Source organism: Thamnophis sirtalis, unplaced genomic scaffold (assembly GCF_051295495.1).
Source record: "Thamnophis sirtalis isolate CommonGarterSnake01/CBP01778 unplaced genomic scaffold, rThaSir2_p1.2 scaffold_9, whole genome shotgun sequence".
Lineage (NCBI taxonomy): Eukaryota > Metazoa > Chordata > Lepidosauria > Squamata > Natricidae > Thamnophis > Thamnophis sirtalis.
In genome coordinates this window covers 36954726-36978518 of record NW_028261389.1, presented here as the reverse complement: position 1 = coordinate 36978518, position 23793 = coordinate 36954726, and the positions used below count along the sequence as shown (strand labels likewise).

The 23793-nt window shown below is 39.7% G+C and overlaps 1 protein-coding gene across 3 annotated transcripts in view; it reads right to left on the bottom strand.

Moving 5' to 3' along the window:
* Positions 1–23793, bottom strand: part of TMCC3 (transmembrane and coiled-coil domain family 3) — a 101858-nt gene that overhangs the window by 10669 nt on the left and 67396 nt on the right. The window contains exon 1 of one of the 3 annotated variants that reach the window (XM_014059114.2): positions 20798–20925. The exons of the other annotated variants lie outside the window; for them this stretch is intronic. Coding sequence (XP_013914589.1) covers positions 20798–20875 — 78 coding nt within the window. The 5' untranslated portion in view covers positions 20876–20925. Of the gene's footprint in view, positions 1–20797; positions 20926–23793 lie in introns of those variants that run through there. 3 annotated transcript variants of the gene reach the window in all.

The following is a 23793-nucleotide window of genomic DNA, read 5'->3' as shown; positions in this document are numbered from 1 at the left end:
CAGGTTTCATTACATCTGTTCCCTTCAGAGGTTTGGGGACTGCAGCTCTCATAATCCTCAATTTTGATTATATGTTGAGATTTCTTAAAGGGACAACTCACTACCAACTATATTGAAGGTATCAGATAGAAACAGGCTGCTAAAGTGGAAAGAGCTATTTCAATTTCATGACTGTCTTTCTTTAAATAGCTATTCCTTTGCGTACTAGATAATGTACAGTCATGTAATAACAGGCTAGGAGGGCATACTACGACGTTAATATATTTTGAACATCTTTTTATCGATTGGAAATATGCTCATTTTATTACTGTTATGCAATCTATCATTCTAAGGTATGATTAAATAAAATAGAGTTTTACTGCTTTGGAGCAACCTTAACATATCTTTTGTTCATCTACATTGCCTTTTTTAAAGAATATCACACTCCAGAAATTATAAATGAAGGAAAATAATGATACGGGTGCATAATAAAATAATTACGCTAAATAAATTTAACAGAAAGATTTTCAAGTTCACTGTAACAATCTCATAAAATATGTATCTGAAACATTTTAATCAATGAACAAAGTGTGTGTGTGTGTGTGTGTGTGTGTGTGTATAAAATATTTTGAGATACTTCAATAATTTCAGAGTAATGTAGATAGATTAAATCTGTTCTGTTTTACATTGGCTTATAACTGTGATGCATGTCTCTCTCTATATACAACTTCCTACTGAAGAACAATATGTACTTCCTTATTTCTATGTAACAATTATGTTTTCAGATCCAACACTCGGTGATGCAATAAAAGAACTTAAGGACTTTTTAGTACCAATTTTATAGACACAATTTTAAAGACTCTTTAGAAAGCTTCCTGATTCGCTGAACACTATCCTGGACACTTGTTCTTTAGTTAGTATGAAATGATTTCACAGGATTGTTGAAAGGAACAATACATCTGACTCCTTATATGCTACCAAACTCAAATCTATTAATTAGGACCTTCTCCACCATCCTTGAGTGAGCACCAAATAGTGCCAACCAAAAAAATTGCTATGCCCATGCTAATCCTTATCCTACTTCTGCTTTTTATTTTGAGTCACTGCCAAATGATGTTGCCCTAATTTGTGAATGTTCCATTTTTTGTCTTTTACTTTTTCTTCTGATTTTCTGCCATCCTTTTTTGGCATATCACCAACTGGCAAGAAAAGCCACCATCAATCAGGGTACTGCAGGGGAATGGTATGGATTTGACTTTAGGATTCTTCTCTAAGTTGGCAGGACATTGGAACACCCTATAGGAACACCCTGTTGGAGCATCTCCCAAGTTAAAATAATATAAAATGAATATATTGGAACATGCCAGGATAAATTGGCACTTGGAGGTTCCTACCCTGACATGACCGTGCAACTAATAGATTGGGAGGTGGAGGAGAGATAATGGGAACTAATTTGCTGCAGGTAACCATTTTCCCTACTTCAAAGAGGTGGGGAAAGGTAGTGATTAAAACTGGTGAACAAAAGTGTTCACCAGTTCTGTTTATTTTTGGTTATCTATTCATAGATTAGAGGTACGATAAAAGCAATATATGAGAACATGGCAGAAAATTATTATCAGAGCATTAACTGTGTCATGGTTAAATCAAACAGATAGTGTCATGATTGCAATACAAGAGAAAGACAAGTAGTTTGTTAAGCATACCTCAACTGCGATAATAGTGAGTCACTAGTACAATATCATAACAAGTATGGTTGCTTTCCCTTATAAAAAGAATCATATTTTCAAAGCTGTGTTGAAAAGAAATTAATATCCATATTAATCATGAAAAAAAATCCACTAACTTCTGAATTCAAAGTTCTACCATAACCAAAATTTCAAAGAAATGATTGATGGTCACAAAGCCTCAGCTTTTCCATTAAATAAGACACCACTATGGACAAATCACACCCATATGTTTTGCTTCATCTTCTGTCAGACCTAATACTATGGATGATTTGTTCTTCACTCTCCAAATTAGCATATTCTTCACTGACACTTTTTAATTGTTTTGGAACTTCAGCATGATCAATGGCTAAGAACTGTGACAACTTAAATTCAAGATGTCTGATTGCATCAAATGCTCCATTTACAAAATGCTCCATACACAGATGACGCAGTTGAAAGCTATTAGCAACACAACAATATTTTTTCTTCTCTTTCCGTGTGAAGGCAACAATTCTTTGATTGTTTTAAAATATTCAATACTGTATTCCACCTGGAACAATCTGTTCAACCTTTTGCTAGAAATTAGTGTCTTCAAGCCATATCCCTTGCTTCAATAGCAATGATGCCAATCCATGTTACTTCTAGTTTGAATAATAAAACATTAATGAAAGAAAAATAACAAAAACAGTACAATATGTTAATAAATAGCACAGGGAAAACAGCACAGATTTATTATAAAAGGGCGCAGAAGCTGCTTAGCTTTCCTGAGAGATTTGGCTTATTTTTCTTCCCCTTCTTCCCAGTTTCTAATTCACGATAATGGAGATCTGCATTGTCACTTTCCAGGTTATTAAATGTATCATAGAACTAAAATTAGTCTCACATCATAAACTGCTGTTGCAAAATCTATTCTCATTCCAGTAAAGAAAAACTGTGTCTGAGGAATACACTGCAGCTTAACTGTAAACAAATTGTCACATAATTATTAAAGAGCCTGCAGGTTTTCAAATTCCAAGAAAACATCCTTTCAGCTTTTGGTTTACCCTTCTGGAAAAAACTTGATTGTTATAATATTTTTAAGTTTAAATGTTACTCTCTAGAATTTGAAGGTATTTTTATTTAATAAAAAGAATAATAGAATTTAGGCATAGTTTGCTGAAAAATCAAGATCATAGTAATTAAATATGACATGGGATCAAACTGATTTATTATAGCTTGCAATATTCAAATTATAATGGTATTTCTGAAGTTACAAACAGCATGATCATATTTATTTAAAATGAAAGATTCAGAATATGGTCTTAGTTCTACAAAATGTATTTAAAATTCCAGTTTGAGTGGTTTGAATATGGATAACATTGATGAATGATAAAATTGTTTCTATTTGAAAGCAATTGCCATAATTCCATCTTATGGTCCCTTTCACAATAGGATATATAAATATCATTTCTTTAGATAAAAAGAAAACTAATCATTTGCTAGTATTGATTCCTGTCTCCAAAATTCAAAAGTCACACCCTACAAGTAAAACATCTTCCATACTCTTATAGGCTCCTAATGCTGGAAGTTTATTTTATGTTTCTTTTTGAACTCTCTCTCGCAACCACTCTGAAATAGGTTCTTAGCATGGCCTTACGGCTAATCAATAAAATGCTACTGCTACTATAAAAAACTGGGTGGTTTGTTGTGCAATAAATATGAGCATTCAGCACAGTCAGTGTTAAGCAATAAATACTAGAGGTCTACAAAGTTTTTTTTAAGGTGATTTACTATGTGTGGAAATGCATACAAGAACTGTACATCTCTACCAACCATTAAAGCAGCCACGTTATTTACAAGGCATAGCTGCCTGCGTCTATAGTTATGACTGTACAATGTACTCATCACATTTTTCTTCAGTGGACCACAGCCTTTCTGCCTGCATCTTCCCAGACTACAAGATAAGCTTTAGAAATAACACAATACTTTAACAACTTGAAAATAAATGCACTATACATTTATGTTTCCCCAGATTACGCCATATATCCTTTTTAACGCTTTGTCCATCCCTAATAAATAAGAAACTGTATCACCATCTTTGCTAAATGTACAAACCAGCTACTATAAATGAATATTGATTTATGAAAGCCAAACTAAGCTATTAATATTTAAATGATTTACCTAAAATTAGTTTTCCACATGGCAATCTAATATCGTTAAATACTAATAATATAACAGAACAGGTATAACATTCCTCTCAGCTGAAACACCACCAAAATTATAATTATCTCATCTCTAATCAAGCAGCCTTCTTTTCCACATCTGTCACTTATCCCTTCTGCCAAAGTTTAAGGACCAATACCTACTGTAATTAATTGAAGAAATTGGTAACAAAAGTTTTGAACTGAGCACAATTTCTTGTACCAAAATTAAACTTTTAATAAATTATTGCAAAGATACGATAAGGCAGTTTTATATTATTGTAATGACAAAGTGAGCTGTTGGTATTGTCTTCCATCATAATTTTTCATAATTTAATTTATTCCATATAGTTTTCAACCTTCATGGGTTTATTCTTCCTATTTCTTGCATTTATTCCAAAGAAGAATAGGAAATGTGAGCTTTAAGGAACTCAAAGCTACCATTCCACCAAACCCACAGAACTGAACAAGGTTTTGCTAACTCTAAAGACCATAACAGAAAAACAAAAAATAAAAATGGGGGCACACTAAACTTTTGATTGAAGCAAGTAGCAGTGGCAATTGTAACTAGTACCACAATCAAACCCTTTAGGGAATCTTAGGAAGTTTCAGGGTTGACCAAAGACAAATGAACATTGTTTTAAACACATATTGTTGGCTTTCTACATACTGCAAGCATAACATCCATTGTACTTTACACCAAGTAACCATGTTAACATTAAGGCAAGGAGATAATTCTCTGCTCAGGGATATACTAAAATCCATATGTACCACACCTATAGACCGAATCTACTCCTAGTTACAATTTATTGTAATCTATTCCGTGGGGAAAAAAACCCCACAAACTTGTATTCCGAGTAATGTTTCAGCAAAAGGATTCAGAATGCTCCTTTCATAGACAGATGTAGATCATATGTGGATTATTATTATTTTTCCATCTTCAGCTGTCAGAGTATGCTTCTCTTGATGTTCTATTTTAATTTAAATTGTTTACATATTCTATTTGTGAAAGCAATGAAAAATTTAAAGTGAAACCACTAGCTATAATACTTCATTCCAATGCAAAATCCAATTTCTCAAAGCTGCCATCAAATTAGTCTGTTTCTATTAGAAAAGGGGTAACTGTATATACTAAAATTATTTTAAATCACCTGACTACTGACTGTCTAAATAGTCACAGAAAGAAGTTGAAAGTTATGCAAATTCTGATTTGGAGAATGAGACTACTGTGGAAGTTAGCATGGTGAATATATAAATGTATGCAGATCCAAATACAGAACATTAGATTTCTTAGATTAATATATGCAATTTTTGTTACATTAAGTGCCTTTTTATTTCAACAAAAGACATGGAGCGTGGTGGTTAGGATGCTGGGCTGATGATCAGCAGGCTCGCGTTCAACAACCAATTGCATGTGTCAGGGTGAGCTCCCATCACTAGCTCCAGCTTCCGCTGACCCAGCAGTTCGAAAGCTAGTGACCATAGGAAGATAGATGGGTACCACTTTGTTGGGTAGTTCAACAAGACATGAAAAGAGCAACAGTGATATCACCAGCTAATTCTCCCAATCCAGAAGCACTTCCAATTCTCCTGACACAAATATAGTAGCAGAGTGGATTTAGTTTAAATCAAGTTGATTTAAATCACTAGTAAAAAGGCTTGATTTAAATCAACTTGATTTAAATCATAATTTTAAAACAGCAATTGTCATCTCTGTCCCACAGTGGCTCCTCCTCTGACCCATTGTTGACTCACCGACAGTCCCATTCATTTTAATTGGACGGCTGGTGACGCAGCAGTGACACAACATTGTGAGGGACATGGCGGATATCAGATGAGTGGATGCCCTATAAGAGGCGCTGCCATGACCGATCTGAAGTGACAGGTGCTCTTTAATTGTAAGGACTCATTCTTGCTGGAAGATAGAATCTTTAATATTATTATTTGCAAACAAAATGACGGTTTCCTATTTAGCTTGCAGAGCTTGGATTCATTGAATGAGTTTACCAAAAATGTAGCAGAATATACAACCTCATGCTATATAACTAACCTCCATTTCATGCTGAATAAATTAAATTATTAATGTATCTTACATAGAAAACTATATTTAGATAGATTTTTACTCCAAAAGCATTTTATTAAAATAAATTTGATAAAAATAAAAAAAATCTGATTTAAATTTAGAAAATCCGATTTTTTATTTTTTTTAAAAAAAATCATTGATCTTTATCCACCCTTATAGTAGTAGTATAACAGAAAGACAAGGCATTACCAGAGGTGGGTTCCGACTTGTTTGGACCAGTTAGGCCAAGTAGGTAGTAACTTGGCCTGTCATGCCGCCGAACCAGTTCTCTCAGTGGCGTTGTAGATGCCGTCATCTTGTTTTTTGTTTCTGCACATGTGCAGAAGCATTTTTTAGTACTGTGCATGCGCGGGGTGCATCTCTAAGTGAACCAGCAGTAGCAGCAGCCACTCCCTGGGTAATAGCATTATAACTAACTTTCAAGTACAATATTTGGTATTCAGAGGGCAGTTTCAAAGACTTGGTCTAATGTTTTACTAACCCAAGGTTGTTTAACTATAGTCTACCAAAGACATTTAAACTAATTGGCTTTGAAACATATGCAAATCACAAATCATAGTTTGAAAAAAGCCATAGTTTCAAATAATATAACACACAATTTAAACCTAGCAAATTATAATAGTTTTATACCAGCCATAATATTTTGAGCCAAGGTGGCGCAGTGGTTAAATGCAGCACTGCAGGCTACTGCTAGATCAGCAGTTCAGCGGTTCAAATCTCACCGGCTCAGGGTTGACTCAGCCTTCCATCCTTCCGAGGTGGGTAAAATGAGGACCCAGATTGTTGGGGGCAATATGCTGATTCTCTGTAAACCGCTTAGAGAGGCCTGAAAGGCCTATGAAGCAGTATATAAGTCTACTGCTATTGCTATATTGAGTAATATTACCATTTTTATATACCTATTAAACACCGGGTCATCAGAAATTTGTAAAATTATATTATGGTTTCTTAAATACTGTCAGGCCTATGAATGTAGCATGGCTCAGCAGTTTAAAAATTAACCTCAGGCTTGAAAAGTATGTGCCATAGCTGATGTAATATTCAACTTGTTCAGATATTGGAAATTCAAAAGTCATATATTACCATTTTATTAGCTTAAAAGGTCTGACAAATATACCTGGCTTATACAAATAAAACTGTATATTTATCTTGAAAGCCAGTCTACTAGTCATTACTTTCGTGAACACTGTAAAAAAATCACTAAGTAAAAGAATAGGAAATGTCTAAAATTTTATTTGGGCCTTTCAGAGTCAGAAGACATTGTATGTATTATATTTTACATTTTAAAAGATCCAAAAATTTGTTTATTCGTATTGGAATAGATATTATGTTATTTAATACTTTAATGTGACTTATCCATCACACTAGAGTGACTCTAGGTGGCTAGCAATGCAATAAAAACCTTCCAAAATATTTCAAGCAATAACAAACCACAATACACCCAAAAATAAATACAAAATACCACATGCTACATCCAGGTAACAACAAAAATAACAAAATCCCATGGACTCAGATTAACCTGCTAACCCCACATGTCCAGGAAAAAACCCCAGCCCTTTAGGTTTTTCTGACAAGGATTGGGGCCAGTCTAATTTCAGGGTATAAGTTTTTTTTAATGATAATGCTGTGATATGGAAAATACATCTTAATTTACAAATCTCAGAGGAAAACAAATATTTTGTCCAGGCGTGTTACAGTTTCTCTATTTCCTTCACAATTTGTTTGATATAAATGAGAATTATCCCATATCATTTCTATTCCACTGCACCATGCATGCCATTTTCCTCTACAATAACTGAGCAGATTCACTTATGGCTCAGCTGTAAGGCAAGAGGAACCACCCACAAACTATTTTTCGGTTGGAAATATTAAAGATTTTCCAAGTCTTGGGCAGACAATTTCCAATTGGATGGACTACTGAAGTTTAGTCACTGTGGCAGTTATTCTAGCAGGAATGATGGCTTTACATCATTCACATCAGTGGGCAAGGATTGAATTGACAGGTTTCTGTCAAGGAGCCATGGTAGCACAGTTAGACTGCAGTATTGCAGGCTGACTGCCCACTGCCATGAGTTTGATCTTGACCAGCTCAAGGCTGACTCAGCCTTCTATCCTTCTGAGGTTGGTAAAATGAGGACCCAGATTGTTGGAGACAATATACTGACTCTGTAAACTGCTCAGTGAGTGCTTAAAACACTGTGAAGCGGTATATAAATCTAAGTGCTATTGCTACTCTGTCAGTTTTTCTCTTCACCTCAGCAAGGAACAAGCTCTGTGTATAGTAGCAAGCTGTTCTTTTGTCCTTTCTCTCATTTTTATGTATGTCTGGGGAGACTTTTTATTTACTTTATTTATTCCCCATATTTTTATAACTGCTCATCACAAAAATATGATTCTGGGTAGTGTACAATTAAAAAAACCAACCATTATAACAGATAATTAAGTACTTCACGCTTAAGAAATCAATATTGTTAAGAAAAACTAAAAGAGATCATCTTCAATAGAACGAACATGTAGCCCTTGTACCAGTTCTCTAGTTCCTGTGAGATCCCCAAGCTGCAGAGGCTGCCAAGGATGAACTAGATTTATCTCAGGGGGAAGGATGTTCTACAGGGTGGGCACCAGTGCTGGGTTTCAAAAATTTTAACCTATTCTGTAAGTGTGGCCTATTTTGTGGGTGTGGCTTGGCAGTCATGTGACTGTGTGGGAGTGGCCAACTTGTAAAATGTGGTGAAACTCATTTAACAACACTCTTGCTTAGCAACGAAAATTTGGGGCTCAATTGTGATAAATTCTTTCTTTTTCTTTCTTTCTTTCTTTCTTTCTTTCTTTCTTTCTTTCTTCCTTCTTTCTTTCTTGAGTCTCTCTCTCTCCCTCTTTCTTTCCTTCCTTCCTTTTTTCTTCCTGCCTTCCTTTCTTGTGTCACTCTCCCCCACTTTCTTTCTTCCTTCCTTCCTTTCTCTTCCTCTTCTTTACTTCCTTCCTTCCATTCTTTCTCTCTTGCTCTTTCTCTTCCTTTCTCTCTCTCTCTCTCACCCCCCCTCTCTCTCACACACACATACCTTCCAATTGGTAAACATTTCTGTTTTGCCAGCTGGGAAGCTGGCAAAGAAGCCTCATTTTTCCTGCCGCCCGCAGCTCGGGGTGGAAGGCAGGGAAGCAAACCCCAGGCCTCATCTCTGCCTCCTTCCTCAAGAGCTGGCTTCAGAGATGGCCAGCCTCTCCCGCCTCTGCGCTCTTCCTTTCCACCCAGAGGCTCTGCTGGCGGTCGCCTACCGAGAGAAACGCAAATGGCCACGAGCCTCCCAAAGAGGACGGTGGACACCCAGGTGCGGCGGTGAAGCCATTGTTGCTGCTGCTGCTCCCAGTAATGCAGTCTTCTTGCATGAAGTTGCAGGCGCACCTATTCCAGCAGCTGCGTTTTGCCTTGAAACTTGCTGTCCCGGCAACCCAAAGGGGACATTCTCCCAGTGGCAACTCTCTCAGGCAACTTTCTCTCTTGCCACACAAGAACCTCCCACTCTAGCCTTCCCTGCCTTACTATATTAAGATCCCTATACTTCCCATTTTCCACTAGAAGTATGCAGGCCATGCAAGCAAGCAGGCATGTGAGCCCCTCCCCCCATGATGATCTGATGGGAGCCGGGAGGAGCCAAACTGTGCCCAGCTGCCCTTACTCCCTCCTGGCTAAGGGTGGGAGCACCTGAGATGCTGCTGGGAGAATGTTCGAGTTTCGAGTTTAATAACATTTATATGCCGCCCAATCCCGTAGGACTCCAGGCAGCTTACAATACAAAAACAAAATCAAAAAATAAAAATAAAATAAAATACAGGAAAGAAAAGATAGATTTAAAAAACAACACATCAGGCACTCCATTCTAGATGGGGCTGGGCTGGACTGTATTTTGGGTCAACAGCCCCAAGCCTGCTGGAACAGCCAGGTTTTAGTGGCTTTCCGGAAGGCCGAGAGAGTGGGAAGGGTCCAGAGCTCTATGGGTACATCGTTCCACAGGGCCAGGGCAGCTACAGAGAAAGCCCTCCCCCGAGTGGTCACCAACCGGCATTGCCCGGTTGACGGTACCCGAAGGAGGCCCAGTCTGTGAGATCTTATGGGTCGTTGGGAGGTATGTGGCAGGAGGCGGTCCTGCAGATATTCAGGTCCCAAGCCATGTAGGGCTTTAAAGGTAATAACCAGCACTTGAAATGTGTTCGGAGACCGATGGGAAGCCAGTGCAGCTCACGGAGGATAGGTGCAACACAGGTGTATCTAGGTACACTCGATATCGCTCACGCGGCCGCATTCTGGACCAATTGTAGTCTCCAAACACTCTTCAGGGGCAGCCCCATGTAAAGCGCATTGCAGTAATCAAGCCTAGAGGTGACGAGAGTACGAGTGACCATTTGAAGTGCCTCCCGGTCCAGGTAGGCCCGCAACTGGTGCACCAGGCGAACCTGGGCGAAAGCCCCCCTGGTCACAGCCGACAGGTGGTATTCTAATGTCAGCTGCGAATCCAGGAGGACACCCAAGTTGCAGACCCTCTCTGAGAGGTGAAGGGTTTCACCCCCCAGGCTGAGAGATGAAATATCTGGTCTGTCCCTGGGGGGCAACATCAATAGCCACTCAGTCTTGTCTGGATTGAGTGCCAGCTTGTTTCCTCCCATCCAGACCCTGACAGGTTGCCCCTTCAGTTTGCCGGGACAGCAGGTTTCAAGGCAAAACACAGCTGCTGGAATCACCTCATTTTCAATTGGGGGTGGGGGGAAGAAATCCATCTTTTTCCTCTATCTCCATGGATTCACCCCAATTGGAAATGAGGCAGACGTGAAAGGCAAGGGAGCATGCCCCGTGTGGCTTGTTCAAACAGCAGAAGAAGGAACAGGAGGGGAGTTTGGCTGTTTGAAAGGCCCTGCATGGAACGCCCTTCCTGTTCCTTCTTCTCCTGTTTGAACAAGCTGTGTGGGGCATGCTCCCTTGTCTTTCACAGCTGCCAGTTTCCAATTGGGGCAGGGATCCATGGAGAGGGAAGAAAAAGATGGATTTCTTTCCCACACTCCCAATTGGAAACAAGGTGGCTATGAAAGACAAGGGACCACATCCGGCGTGGCTTTTTCAAACAGGCAAAAAAGGAACAGGAGGGGAGGATTTGTTGGACAAGCCCAAGGGCATGTGCCCTGCTCTCTCCTCTGACAGCCGCCTCATTTCCAATGAAGGGGGTGGAGAATCCATGCAATTTTCTCCCTCTGCATAAATTCCCCATCACCTTCATTGGAAACAAGGTGGCTATCAGTGAGAAGAGGGCAGCGCACACCACGTGGGTTTGTCGCAGGCCTCTGGAAGAACCGGTACACTAAGTCACGCTAAATTTCACCAACCGGTACAACTGTACTGGTCCATACTGGCTGAAACCCAACCCTGGTGGGCACCATAACAAAAAAGGCCCATCTTCTGGGTCTCACGAGATAATTGTCATTTGCAAATGCTTGAATAAAAAATTAAGTTTAATTGGATAATCCATTTATGGCTGTACTAAAGCAAATGTTCTGTGTATTTGCACATTACAATTTTCCATTTTAGTTTGAGACCATCAAAGATACTGAGTGAGAAGGTATACTAAAACAGAAACCCTTCTTGAGAAAGTGGGAAACTTCCTGTACTATGCAAAATATCTAATGCAGCCAATTTGTGTATAAATAGTAGCTTTTACAGAGAACTAAGAAGAAAGGGACAAGCATACAGCAAAGCAGTATAGCACTGTATGTATGTATATGTATATATTATTATATTATTTACAAGTACTCAGCAATGCCAGTTCTGGCTATTTTCATGTGTAACTAACTTATTTTCAACTATGCCTCAAGTTAATGTTTTTTCTTGATCACTGTGAGAAATTGAAATGGCAGGGTTTTTCCCTTCCCTTTCCACATAAGAACTTAATTAAATTAGAAAAATGTGGCCTAATCCTTCTTGCAAATAAGGATCTGACTAATCTAATAATCTAATAATAATACATTAAACTGAGAACTCTTAAAAGAGCTTTGGGCTCAGCACATACTTTAAGCCAGGAAATAATTGACACCTAAAGTAAGAGTAAAAAAAGGAAATGAAAGAAAAGTAAAAGAGTGGTGAAACAAAATTAAACCCAGCTTTTTCTATTGCAGAATAGAACAAATTCATGCTAGAATAAACTTCTCATTGAATAAGTCAAAGGGCCCCACCTTTGGGTTCACCTCTGGGAACCGGTTCTGTGGAGAAAGGTTTTTTTTACGGACCAGAGAGGACATGGTATTGTGTACTGCCTGCATCCCAAGGATGGGGCTTCGTTCATTTGTTCGGTCCAGTTGCTGGCATGCCATAAACTAGTGCTGGTCCAGGACCCCTGGACCAGTAAAGAAATTCATTTTTTTTACTACTGGTTCTATGAGCATGGCTTGGTGGGGGTGGCAGGGGAAGGAGACTACAAAATCTCCATTCCCACCCCATTCTGGGGCCAGCCAAAGGTGGTATTTGCTGGTTCACCAAACTACTCAAAATTTCTGCTACCAGTTCTCCAGAACCTGCTGAATTTCACCCCTGCCCTGGACTAAGTGATTGTGTGCAACAGTTCTATAAACTAATGGTAATTACAGTTACAAGATCTAGTCTGCAAAAGTATGGATGAATGTTATACATCAGCAAAAAATTCAAAGATTTCTGTATCTCTCTATTTCTGACCAGTTTCACATCTGGATCTGGCGGTTCAAATATTAATGCATACCAAAGAATCAAAGAACCAAAAATCAGGAATATCCCTACTCAGTTCTATGGGACCAAGTAGCTGCAGCTAGAACTTCTGCTGCTTTTTCTCTTTCCTCTTTTGGTCAGTTTATTATTATTTTTACTTTTTATTTTAAAAAATAACATATTAGTTATATTTTCCCCTCTTTTGTTTATATGTTAAAGACAATTTAAAATATTAAAGAGAGGAAATGTGTCCCTATTTGCCTAAATCAAGATTTCAATCTATATTTTAGGGGTGACTTTTTAGAAAGATAGATTCCATCTTTCCACTGTGGAGACTTAGCAACCACTTTTCTCCATTCAGTGCATATTTGAGTAATAAAATCTATTCTGCATTTGTAAAAACAGAATGATCTTGGATCTGTTACATATTTTGTTTCAAAGGAATCCAAAAGAGTTTGAAAGCGTGTTTCTGCCATTTGTTCTGGGGCTCTTTTGGGAGTATGTCATTGATGAGATAATACTCCACCTCCACCTTCTGCTCATCTAGCTCCTTTCCTTGACATCTTTGTTAATTTTAATTACGTTTTAATTAAATTTTAATGTTATCATTTATTATTTTAATGTTCTACCTTGCTGATTTTACTTGATTGTAAGATTCCCTAGGTTTGCGTCTTGACAAGATGGATGGCATATAAATTTAATAAATAAATAAAATGTTTGTTTTCCCTTTTAAACATTGTGACAAAAATCACAATAAGCAGATCAGCACAACCGTTTCCATAATTTCTTCCCAAAGCAGAATCATCAATCAAAATTGGATTCACATATTACATTAAGTCATGCCGTGCTTTATTTTTATTTAGCCTGTGTGAATGAAGTCTGGAATTTCATTAATAAACCAGGTTAAAGGAACCAGGTTACCCCAAAATCATGCTGTCACGGATTACAATACACAGAGATGGAGATGGATCCCCTTGGCTTTCTTCCTTTCCCTTCCCACCAGACACCACTAAATGGAATGAAAGCATCCACCAATCATGCTCATGTGATAAGGATAGAAACAGCTGAGGAGTCACAATTTCATAGATGGTTAGACTAGTGAATTTAGTCGCAGGAAAACTCCCTCTGATATTGCACAAGCCTTTTGCACGGATGAGTTTAAAGAGAAGATGGCAACTGATACAGTTTAGCACTATTCTGGAATAAAGCTAAACCCACCTTCCAAAACAGTTCGAGCCCAAGCAGAAAGGTTTGCAAATATCTGTACTCTGAAGCAACAGAAGAATCAGCTCTACTTCTCAGTTCACTGTGCAGGTCACTCCAGCCACTATCACCAATAGTCAGTTGCTGTGCAGGCTGATCCAAGTCTCTGAGGGCTCTGCTTTTAAGACTTGGATGGGATGGGATGGGGTGGGGTAGGGAATGGGGGAAGCCATGTTTGAAAGATCTAGATTCTCCTGCTGCTCAAAAAGAATGGTCCTGTAAAGAGAATGCCTACAAATCAAAATGACAAATGTGGGTGTACCCAACATTAGCCTAAAATGGGTGGTAGCGTCAAGATCTCTTTTCTCAGGGATTACTTGACTGCGACATTAACTGGATGGTAAGTGAACTGCATCGGTTTACACACACAACCCAACAAAACTGGGTTTTGGGGTTTTTTTGCCTTCTAAAGGGAAAAATCCACTTTAATGCTGAAACAACTAAGAATGACTTTATTGTCTCAGCTGTGGGTTCAAGATGAAATCAAGGCAATAGCATGAGGCCATGGCATAAAAGAAGCTTTCCAGGTCATACTTTGGGACGTATGGTGAGAAAATGCCAAAGTGCTTTGTGATAGACAATTCTGGGAAGAAAACTGTTTTACCCACCACATGAATTCCAGGATAGGATAGCAGCTGAGAAAAGAACAATTAACACATTATTAGAACCACAAACATTTAAACTAAAACAGAAGCTGGGTTGCTCCTATTTGGTCAACAGGCATAGTCGCCTAGGAATATTCTGATGATAATTATATGCCAGAGGCTAAACAAGCCTGGTGAGCTTTCTGATATGTCACTATTTTTACCACATCACCTTCTTTTTCTCTTCTCCATTTGCTTTACACAGCTGCTCTGAGACTCAGTGTGGCCACTGCTTGGGATAAGGATTTCTGGGCATGTCCTCATCCATCAGGATAGCTAGCAATGCAAAAAAAATTGGGACTGGAAAGCTTCATGTAGAAATGAAGAAGCTACAATATTGATAAACAGCTTACTCAGTCAGTAACCACTTGCTTACTTTTATGCTATAATCCTGAAACTGGATATCTAAATATACCAGGATGACTTTTGTGTAAACATAGTACTGAGAAATAAATCAAAGTCTACTCCAAGGGTTAAACCCAATAACCTCCAGAGTATACAGGCATCATGCCAGCTGGCATCACACCTGATCATTTTGCATAGAGACAGCAACTATGACAAGAGCGCAAAATACTGTTCCTTCGTTTCCTGCATATCACTTCAGAAATGTCTGCCAGCTATGAGTCTTTCTACGTTTTCCAATAGTACCTATCTACAAACTGTCAAAAGAATCATACAAAGAAGTTGAGGACAGAAAAACTAAGAACAGCCAAGAAATATATGGTTTCATAATATATGGAGGAGGGATGTGTGGGAAGGGGTCAGAGAGAATGCCATTAAAGCAACATCGGACAGCTCAGCGTCATTCCTTGGTGATTAGCAGCCCAAACTGTGTGGATAGGGAAGGAAGCAACAGGAGCTAAGCCTCCATTGATTAACATGTCTGAAGTAAAAACAACAGAACTAATTACAGGTGGAAGGAGGGTGGATGGCCTATCATGCGTGTAATAGCCAAATTGATCAATGATGTATAAAGGCAAACATCTCTTCAATGCTAGTTTTTACACTCTGATCATGAAATCTCCAGAACCGTAAAGTCTACAAACTTGAAATGTGGCACATATGTTCCTCTTGGCTTATAGGTGCTTGCTTAGAAAGGATTTTTGAAACAACCATCAGATCATTAGTATTTCTCATATTATTATTAAAACGCTCTGATGCTAAGGAGTTCTACTCCCCCTCCCCACCTGAAAAGTTCTCTGTTATAACTGCCACTTGGAAATGGCCAGTGTGTGACTCATCTGGTCTGCTGGCTGGGAGTTTGGAGAGGATCAATGGGACCACCCTGAGGGAGAGAAGGGGATAGGATAGGGGAGGTGTCTGTGGGGCAAGGCTGAGGGAGAAAAGGGGATAGGATAGGGGAGGCTTCTGTGCGGCAAGCCCAAGCGAGAGAAGGAGAGAGGAAAGGCTGATCGTAACTACTCATTAATTTTCAAGCAATAAGTGTTGAAGCCCGATCAGTCCTTATGTAATAATGAAAAGGAGAAGGGTTCTTATCAAATCTATGTCCCACAATTAATATTTTACTATATTAATTAGAAAAATTAATTTTAAAGCATTGGTGAAGTAGAATATTTTAAAATTCAGTTCATCAGAACCATGAATGATTCAACAAGTATGTAACAAAACAAGGCAACACAGAATCTTGTTTCAAAATGAAGAACTTCCTAACAATCCTGCAATGTTGTGTGACATAATAGATAATAAATAGATCTTATAAATAATATCAACAATACCTAATATGACTTTCTTAGCTGTCTCTTTTCAAGCAAAAGGAACAGCTGCAATATGTATTTTGACAACAGTTGTTATAGATAAGTTGAAACTATATATTCATCTGTCAATCTGGTGATAATGTTAATAACATTTGGATTATTCCATTACTCCATCTGGAAGATGTTTATTTTCTAATTCTTTGGATCACATATTTTTGTTAGCAGATTTCTTGTGTGTCTTGCCTATTCATTTCCATAACCCTTCTTTCTAAATAAAAATAGCTTTTACTCTGGAAAGTAAGATTAGGACTGTCATCTCTTCATTTCAAAAAAAGCATGAACACAATATTCTCTGTGCCAAGATCTTGTTACACAGAAATTCCATTTACATAAATTAAGAAATAGCATCATATGGCTTCTCATAAATACAAAGCTGGCATGAAAGATAACCCATTTTATCCAGTTTTTTTAAGTAATACCTTCCCTCTCCACTATGGATAATATCCTTGGACAGAATCTCAGGATCTATGAAAGTAGGAGAAATATTAAACACTTCCCACCAACATAATCTATGTATTTCCTAGGTAAAGTTAATAAAAATAAATGTTAATTTCATTACAGAATCATTTGTCTCCATTACTACATAGGGAGTAGAGATGCTACTAAGGTAATATGCCAATATCAAAGGCATGCAAATAAGTTTATTTTAAATATTTAATTATAAGGAAATGTTTGTGTATCCATTCAATGCATATGAACAAAATGGAAGGCCCCAAGAGAGACTAAGGTTTCAGAAGAGGAAGATTCTTAACTTTTCCCAACATAGATAAGTAATCAAAGCAATTTGCAAGCTTTGCAATTCATCTATTCTGAAGCAGTAGCCTCAGTTTAGAAAAAGGCAAAATATTTATGCAAAGAAACAAGTTATTATTTTCTTTTTATTAAACAGAGATAGTTTTACCTACTGAGTAGATTTTTTTTAGTTATCAAGCCTTTTCTCCATTTGCAGTTATAAGTGAAGCAAATGCTAGCCTAATATAATCTTAGTCCAAACTTTTCTCCGAAATCTCAATTTTTTTCAAATTTAGGGTTATTTCACATTAGTATTTAAACTATCACTTATTTAAACTATACAAGAAAAATAGATAATACTATATTATTTTATTCCTTTTATTTTTGTGAAGTAACAAAGAAAGTCTTGGAAAATATATTCAGAAACAGTGACCTGTCTATATCTAGAAAGATCAGAATCATGAGGCAACAGTTTTCCCTGTGACATTCTACAGGAATGAAAAATGGAGTTTGGAGAACCAGACTACAAAGAGTATTTACACTGTGAAACTTTGCTGTTGGGGAAGACTGCTAAGAATATGGTGGACAGCCAAGAAAACAAAGAAATGGATAATTGAACAGGTCACTCCAGAGTTCTTTCACAAATGACCAGATTGAAATTATCATATTTTGGGCACATGAGAAAATGTAGCTTTCTGGAGAAGGCTCGTGTGCTGGAAAGGGAGGGGACGGGAGAAGAGGGGAGGCAAGGGAAGGACAGAGGATAGGGAAAAAAACGACCAGCAGTGGGATAGTTGAACTCAGCTACACTGGCAATGAGTGGACTGTTGGAAGACGTGTGTCAGATTTTTCCTTTAAAAAAATCTATTTGGCCATTAAAAGTTGATAGCATGTAATCCATTATTAATAAAGCAATGCTTCCTAAAGGACAGGTATTCTATGAATGTTCTCTTTAAATTTCTGTGTAATGTCCATCAACAAGCAAGCATTCCCTTTTATTCGCACAAGAGGATTTTCACTTTGGGGATCTACATGCCCCAAACCACATCAGAGGAATTGGTACCATTAAAGCAAATCTGCAGGGATAGGGAACCTGAAATATAGGTACTTGGCAGCAGAACAAAAATAGGATTGTGTCAGCCTCTCAAAATAGTCAAGATAGGAAGTCATAACCATGAATACTAATACTACTTTTATTCTAAAGTTACAGTAACAGAATCTTGCAAGTCTGAAAGCGCTTCCCCTTCTTCCCTGTCTTCACTTTTTGAAATACTTTCTTGCCCCTCATCCTTCCTTTGGACTCAGATTTCTCTTATCAGACCATTGTGTGGGCTTTGGCTCTTCCTCTGGTCTCCCATGGTTGTTCTCTAAGCCCATTATAGGTTCTTACTACTGCCATTATGTAATGTTTACATTAGCTATTTGTTTTTAACTTATTTCCAGTACTTAAATCTCATCCCAATTCTAGCAGATTCTGGGCCGATAACAACAAATTAAAGCATACAATGCAGAGAACCAAGAACAAGTAAAACATGTGATATAATAGGCCCCAGAAGCAACTCCAGGTCAAAGCACTCCAACATTCAAGCTCAAACAATATGGTTTTAATTAGCAGGCATATGATAAGCAGGATTCTGGCTGGTCCTGCATTCTTGGAGTACCAGCGAGATATTTTAGTGTTTGAAATGGCCGTATACTATCAGCTGAAGGCAGGGATGGGTGTCCTGAGCTGTTATTGTGTTGAAGTAACATCTTTCCTATTATTCCATCATTGTCCAAGGACAACTTCAGACCTGTTAGGACAACTTCAAATCTGTTACTCTATGTCAGCGATGGCTCGCGTGCCATAAGCAGGGGGGAGTGCAGGAGGGTCGTGCATGGGCATGCCGCACCATAATACAATGTGAGACACCCCCAGTGCTCCCCCCATTTTTTGCATGCTTTTTTTGCCCTCCCCATGCTCCAGAGGCTTTATAAGAGCCTGGGGAAGGCGAAAACAGCCCCCCCCCGAGGCTTCAAGAGCTTTCTTGAATGCTCCGGAGGACGAAAAATGACCCTACGAGCAAACCGGAAGTCACGTGCCCTGACAAATGGCTCTGCGTTCCACCTGTGGCACATGTGCCATAGGTTTGCCATCCCGGCTCTATGTCATCCCACACCCAGAAGGGAAGTCAGACGACTGCACTGACATGAAACAGAAGCAGGAGAGGGCTTGGTACTGTGGAAAGCAAATTTCATGCCCATTTGATTTTCTGCTAATTCAAGGATAGGTCAATAGTATTTCAAATGAGCAGTAGAGAAATGCTTACAGATTAACATATTTGGAGAGCACCAGCTTGCATTTTTACTACTGATTTTAGATTTTAAGAATGTTTATTTCACTGCTGCCTCACAATAATTATGGAAAAATCACTGCACATAATGCTTTCTGAGAAACAGCATGTGGCTGCAAAAATCACTGTCAGTGACTGAGTAGTGAGAATGGCATTGCTGGATTCCTCATCTTTACTTTCAATAAGCCCTGGTAACATTTTCCAGTATTTATTATGACAACATCATTAGGAACGGCAGGTTTAATCTCTTCTTCATCCCATTTTCATATTCTAAAATATTCCCAGAGAGGTTCATGTTTGCAAAAACAAATTAGCTCTCAAAAATGACATTGGACAACCCCCACCCCACCCAACATGCCACTGGTCTGGTCAAATCTGAACTGAGCTGGCACATTTCAATCACGCAGATCACATCCATTCTGGCTGGCCCTGCATTCCATGAGTACCAGTCAGATATTTCAGTGTTTGAAAATGTCATACTCTGTCAGCTAAAGAGAGGGATGGACAACTGTTTTCAGTGGAAACTCATACTGGACCTTATATTATACCAAAGAAAAGTCAGGCTACTGAAAAATGCTCTTGGCACCAGACAAAAAATAATAATAAAGATAAATAAAATTAAATAATTAAATTAAATAATTGAAATGAAGTCAATTAATACAATTGCTCTACATTCATTTTATAAACTCTCTCTCTCCCCCATTACAATTCAAGTAGCTCACAATTTCTGAAGGCGTTAAGGACCACAAATCACTCTTCTCTGATTAAAGCCCATTACAAAATGCCTGCAGAATGCAGATTCCTAGCCAGACACAAGAGGCTAAATGGGCGAGGACAGAGTGAAACTCGGGGAGGTTAATTTTCAGGCCACTTCGACCACTTCAGCACGAGTAGAGCGCTGAAATCGAAACCTTAAAGGCGAGGAAATCAGCTCTCCAGAGGTTTTCCGATTTATTTTTAGCTCCTTTTACAGCAGGCCGGCAAAGTGAGCGCCTGTAACGTCCGAAATGCACACAGCTAGGAGGCAACCATAAGCGGCGCAATGCAGACGGCCCAGGATCCCGCGCAGCCGCTCGCCCCTAAAGGCGAACTGAAACCCGACTCGCGAAGCACCCCAGAAGCAAACCCACATGCCGACCGGAGCCGCTTTTGGACGCTGACAGAAGGTAACCCCAGAAACCCGGAGGCTACGGAGCGGAACCGAAGGCAGGCAGTCGGTCCCAGAAGGGAGCGCGCTCGATCTCAGGATTAAGGCAGCCCCGGCGGGCGAGGTTGTCCCGAATTAAACGCAGCAGGAGGAACGCGGCGAGTTGTTCACTCGGCAGCCTCGAAGGGAAGAGGAGCTGAGACAGATTAGGCAGCGGAGGGGAAGCGCAATTACCCGGGACTTGAAGCGAGGGTGCCGCTCCGGGTCGGAGTAAGTCCTGTCTACAGCCACGGCGGTATCGCTGCCAGGCATGGTCGCCGCCGCTTCCTTTCCCCGCGCAGAGGGATCCTTCCGACCCAGAGCCTTCGCTCTCAGTGGCAAACTAGCCCGGCTCGGCTCCTTCTGCCCGCCTATCCCCGCCTCTTGGGCGGGCAGGAAAGACAGAGGCTGGAGAGGTGCGCAGCAACGGGAGACTCCCCCCAGCGGCTCTCCGGGCCGCCAGGAACGCCTCGCACCTTCGGCGCCTTCCTGAAAAGCCGCCGGACCAAGGGAAGCGGTCCGCGCGAGGGACGAGAGTCAGCTCCAGCTGCTCAAAGGCTGCTCGGCCGGAATAGCGAAGCCGCCGCCGCCGCCAGAGCCCGGCTCCCTGTTACGCCCCACTTTCGCTCCACAGAAACGTTGCCGCTCGCTTTCCTCCCCCCCCAAACCCCCACCGCTCGCCTTTTCCGGAGCAATTACCGCCAGGAAAGGGGTTTGGCGTCGCAGTCTTGAACGCCAAGGTCCCGAGCACATAACAGGAAACGGCCCTCTTCTTATCGAAGATGCCAGGAGGAACGAGGAGCCAACAGAGCTCTTCTTCTGCCGAAACGGAAACTCGATTACTTCACCAACGTCGGGAGTAGAAGAAGAAGACACCCCCGCCGGCTTCTGCTCACTTTGTAATCAGGTTGAAAAGTTTTTTAAAAATTGAGGGGAGACGTTGTTGCAAAACTGGGGGAAATGGGAAGGCAAGACTGCATGTCACCGTTGAGTCAAGTCAATCCATCTCCCACCTCCACGTCCTGGATGAATGAGCACGTTCAGTGAACGGATTTGCTCCCCGGCCTCTTTTCCCCGAATGATATGTTTTCTCTCACTTCGTGGTAGTTTTGTTGCAGGTTCATCTTCTGCCAATAGTAACCCAACATGATAAGATTTCCTCATATTACGTCTGAAAAATCTCATTTCCTAAGCCTTCCGTTACCCCACTTGGAGCATGAATTAAGAGAGATTAAATACTGTACATAGGCCAACACACATTGTTCATGTTTACTCATCCTTAAGTTAGCCCCAAACAACTGGGTACCACCAAATACTCATTGAGCTCACTAAGATCAAGACTGCTCACTAAGTTCATTTCAGACTTTTGATATTGGCTGAAAGATGCATGAAATTAAACTGAAGGCTTCATGTGGTTTTATGGCTGAAGGCTCTTCACTCATAAACTATGGTACCTGCTCTTTATTGCAGAATAACAGGACAGAACTTTAAAGTAGGAACAACTCTTACAGAAGTGTGTGAAAAGCAATAATCTTCCATTTGGCAAGTATTCATCCTGTGGACCAAGAACTATTTGTAATACTGTTATACGTCAAGAATAAAGTAGCTTTCCTATGCTTTCAGTTCCTTCTAGCTAATCCATGACTTGGGAGTCTCCTAAGAGATACCTAAATATCTCATCGGCATTCACATTACTACCTTCAACAGTAAGGATGCAACCTAAATAATCAAGAAATTCACACCCATTCTAATAAAAAAGGCCCACACATTTCTAATGTAGGGAATGAAGTGCTAATGGAAACATGATATAGATGTATAAAAATATCTTCTTTTGAAAAAAATGTTGAGATACTGCCTTTTTCTTTCATGTTCAGCAGGAAATTCAGGGCAAGGAAAATGTAATGTATATTTTCCTAAGAAGACAATTCTAGAGAAATGAATTGGATTTAAGGCCATATTGTGGTTTGGTGTAGTGGTTAAGGCACCAGTGTAGAAACCAGGAGATTCTGAATTCTAGGCCCACTTTAGGCAGGAAGCCAACTAAGTGCCCCTTAACCCAGTCACTCTCTCTCAGCATCTACATGGAGGGAAGCATGCAGTGGGGTACCTCAAGGGTCTGTTTTGGACCAAGTCTTCAACATCTTCCTAAATTATCTAGATGGAGAATAGAAGGGCACTGCATCAAAACTGCAGACAAATTGATAATACTTCGGAAGATAGACTCAAGGTTCAGAAGGATCTTGACAGACTTGCAGATAGGGCCTTATCCAACAAGTGAGAAAAGTAAAATACTGCATTTAGGTCGAAATAAATAAGTGTGTGGATATAGAATAGGTGATACCCAGCTCAACAGTAGCAACTAGTGGACCACTAGCAGAGTGCTTCTGGGGGTCAGGGAAGCCAAAAACAGGATGCACAGAGGCGCCCTGAGGCCAAAAATGTGACATGTGGTGAAGAGTACTTCTAGGGGCAGGGGAGGCCAAAATGCAACATGCGGAGGCCTTCAGTAGGGAGGTGACTTAATTTGGTACCTTTTCTCAAATCTAGTGATTATTTCTAGTGTAATTCAAATAATAGATGCCTTTCATACATTAACAATAACAATGATTATTCAGGAACTCAAGATAGAATACAAGATACAATATCTGGAGTCCTTCGGGATTGGGCAGTATATAAATGTGGTTAATAAATAAATAAACAATACAATAGCAGAGTTGGAAGGGACCTTGGAGGTCTTCTAGTCCAACCCCCTGCCTAGGCAGAAAACCCTATACCGTTCCAGACAAATGGCTATCCAACATCTTCTTAAAGATTTCCAGTGTTGGGGCATTCACAACTTCTGGAGGCAAGCTGTTCCACTGATTAATTGTTCTAACTGTCAGGAAATTTCTCCTCAGTTCTAAGTTGCTTCTTTCCTTGATTAGTTTCTACCCATTACTTCTTGTCCTGCCTTCAGGTGCCTTGGAGAATAGTTTGACTCCCTCTTTTTGTGGCAACCCCTAAGATATTGGAACACTGCTATCATGTCTCCCCTGGTCCTTCTTTTCATTAAACTAGACATACCCAGTTCCTGCAACTGTTCTTCATATGTTTTAGTCTCCAGTCCTGTATTCATCTTTGTTGCTCTTCTCTGCACTCTTTCTAGAGTCTCCACATATTTTTTACATCGTGGTGACCAAAACTGAATGCAG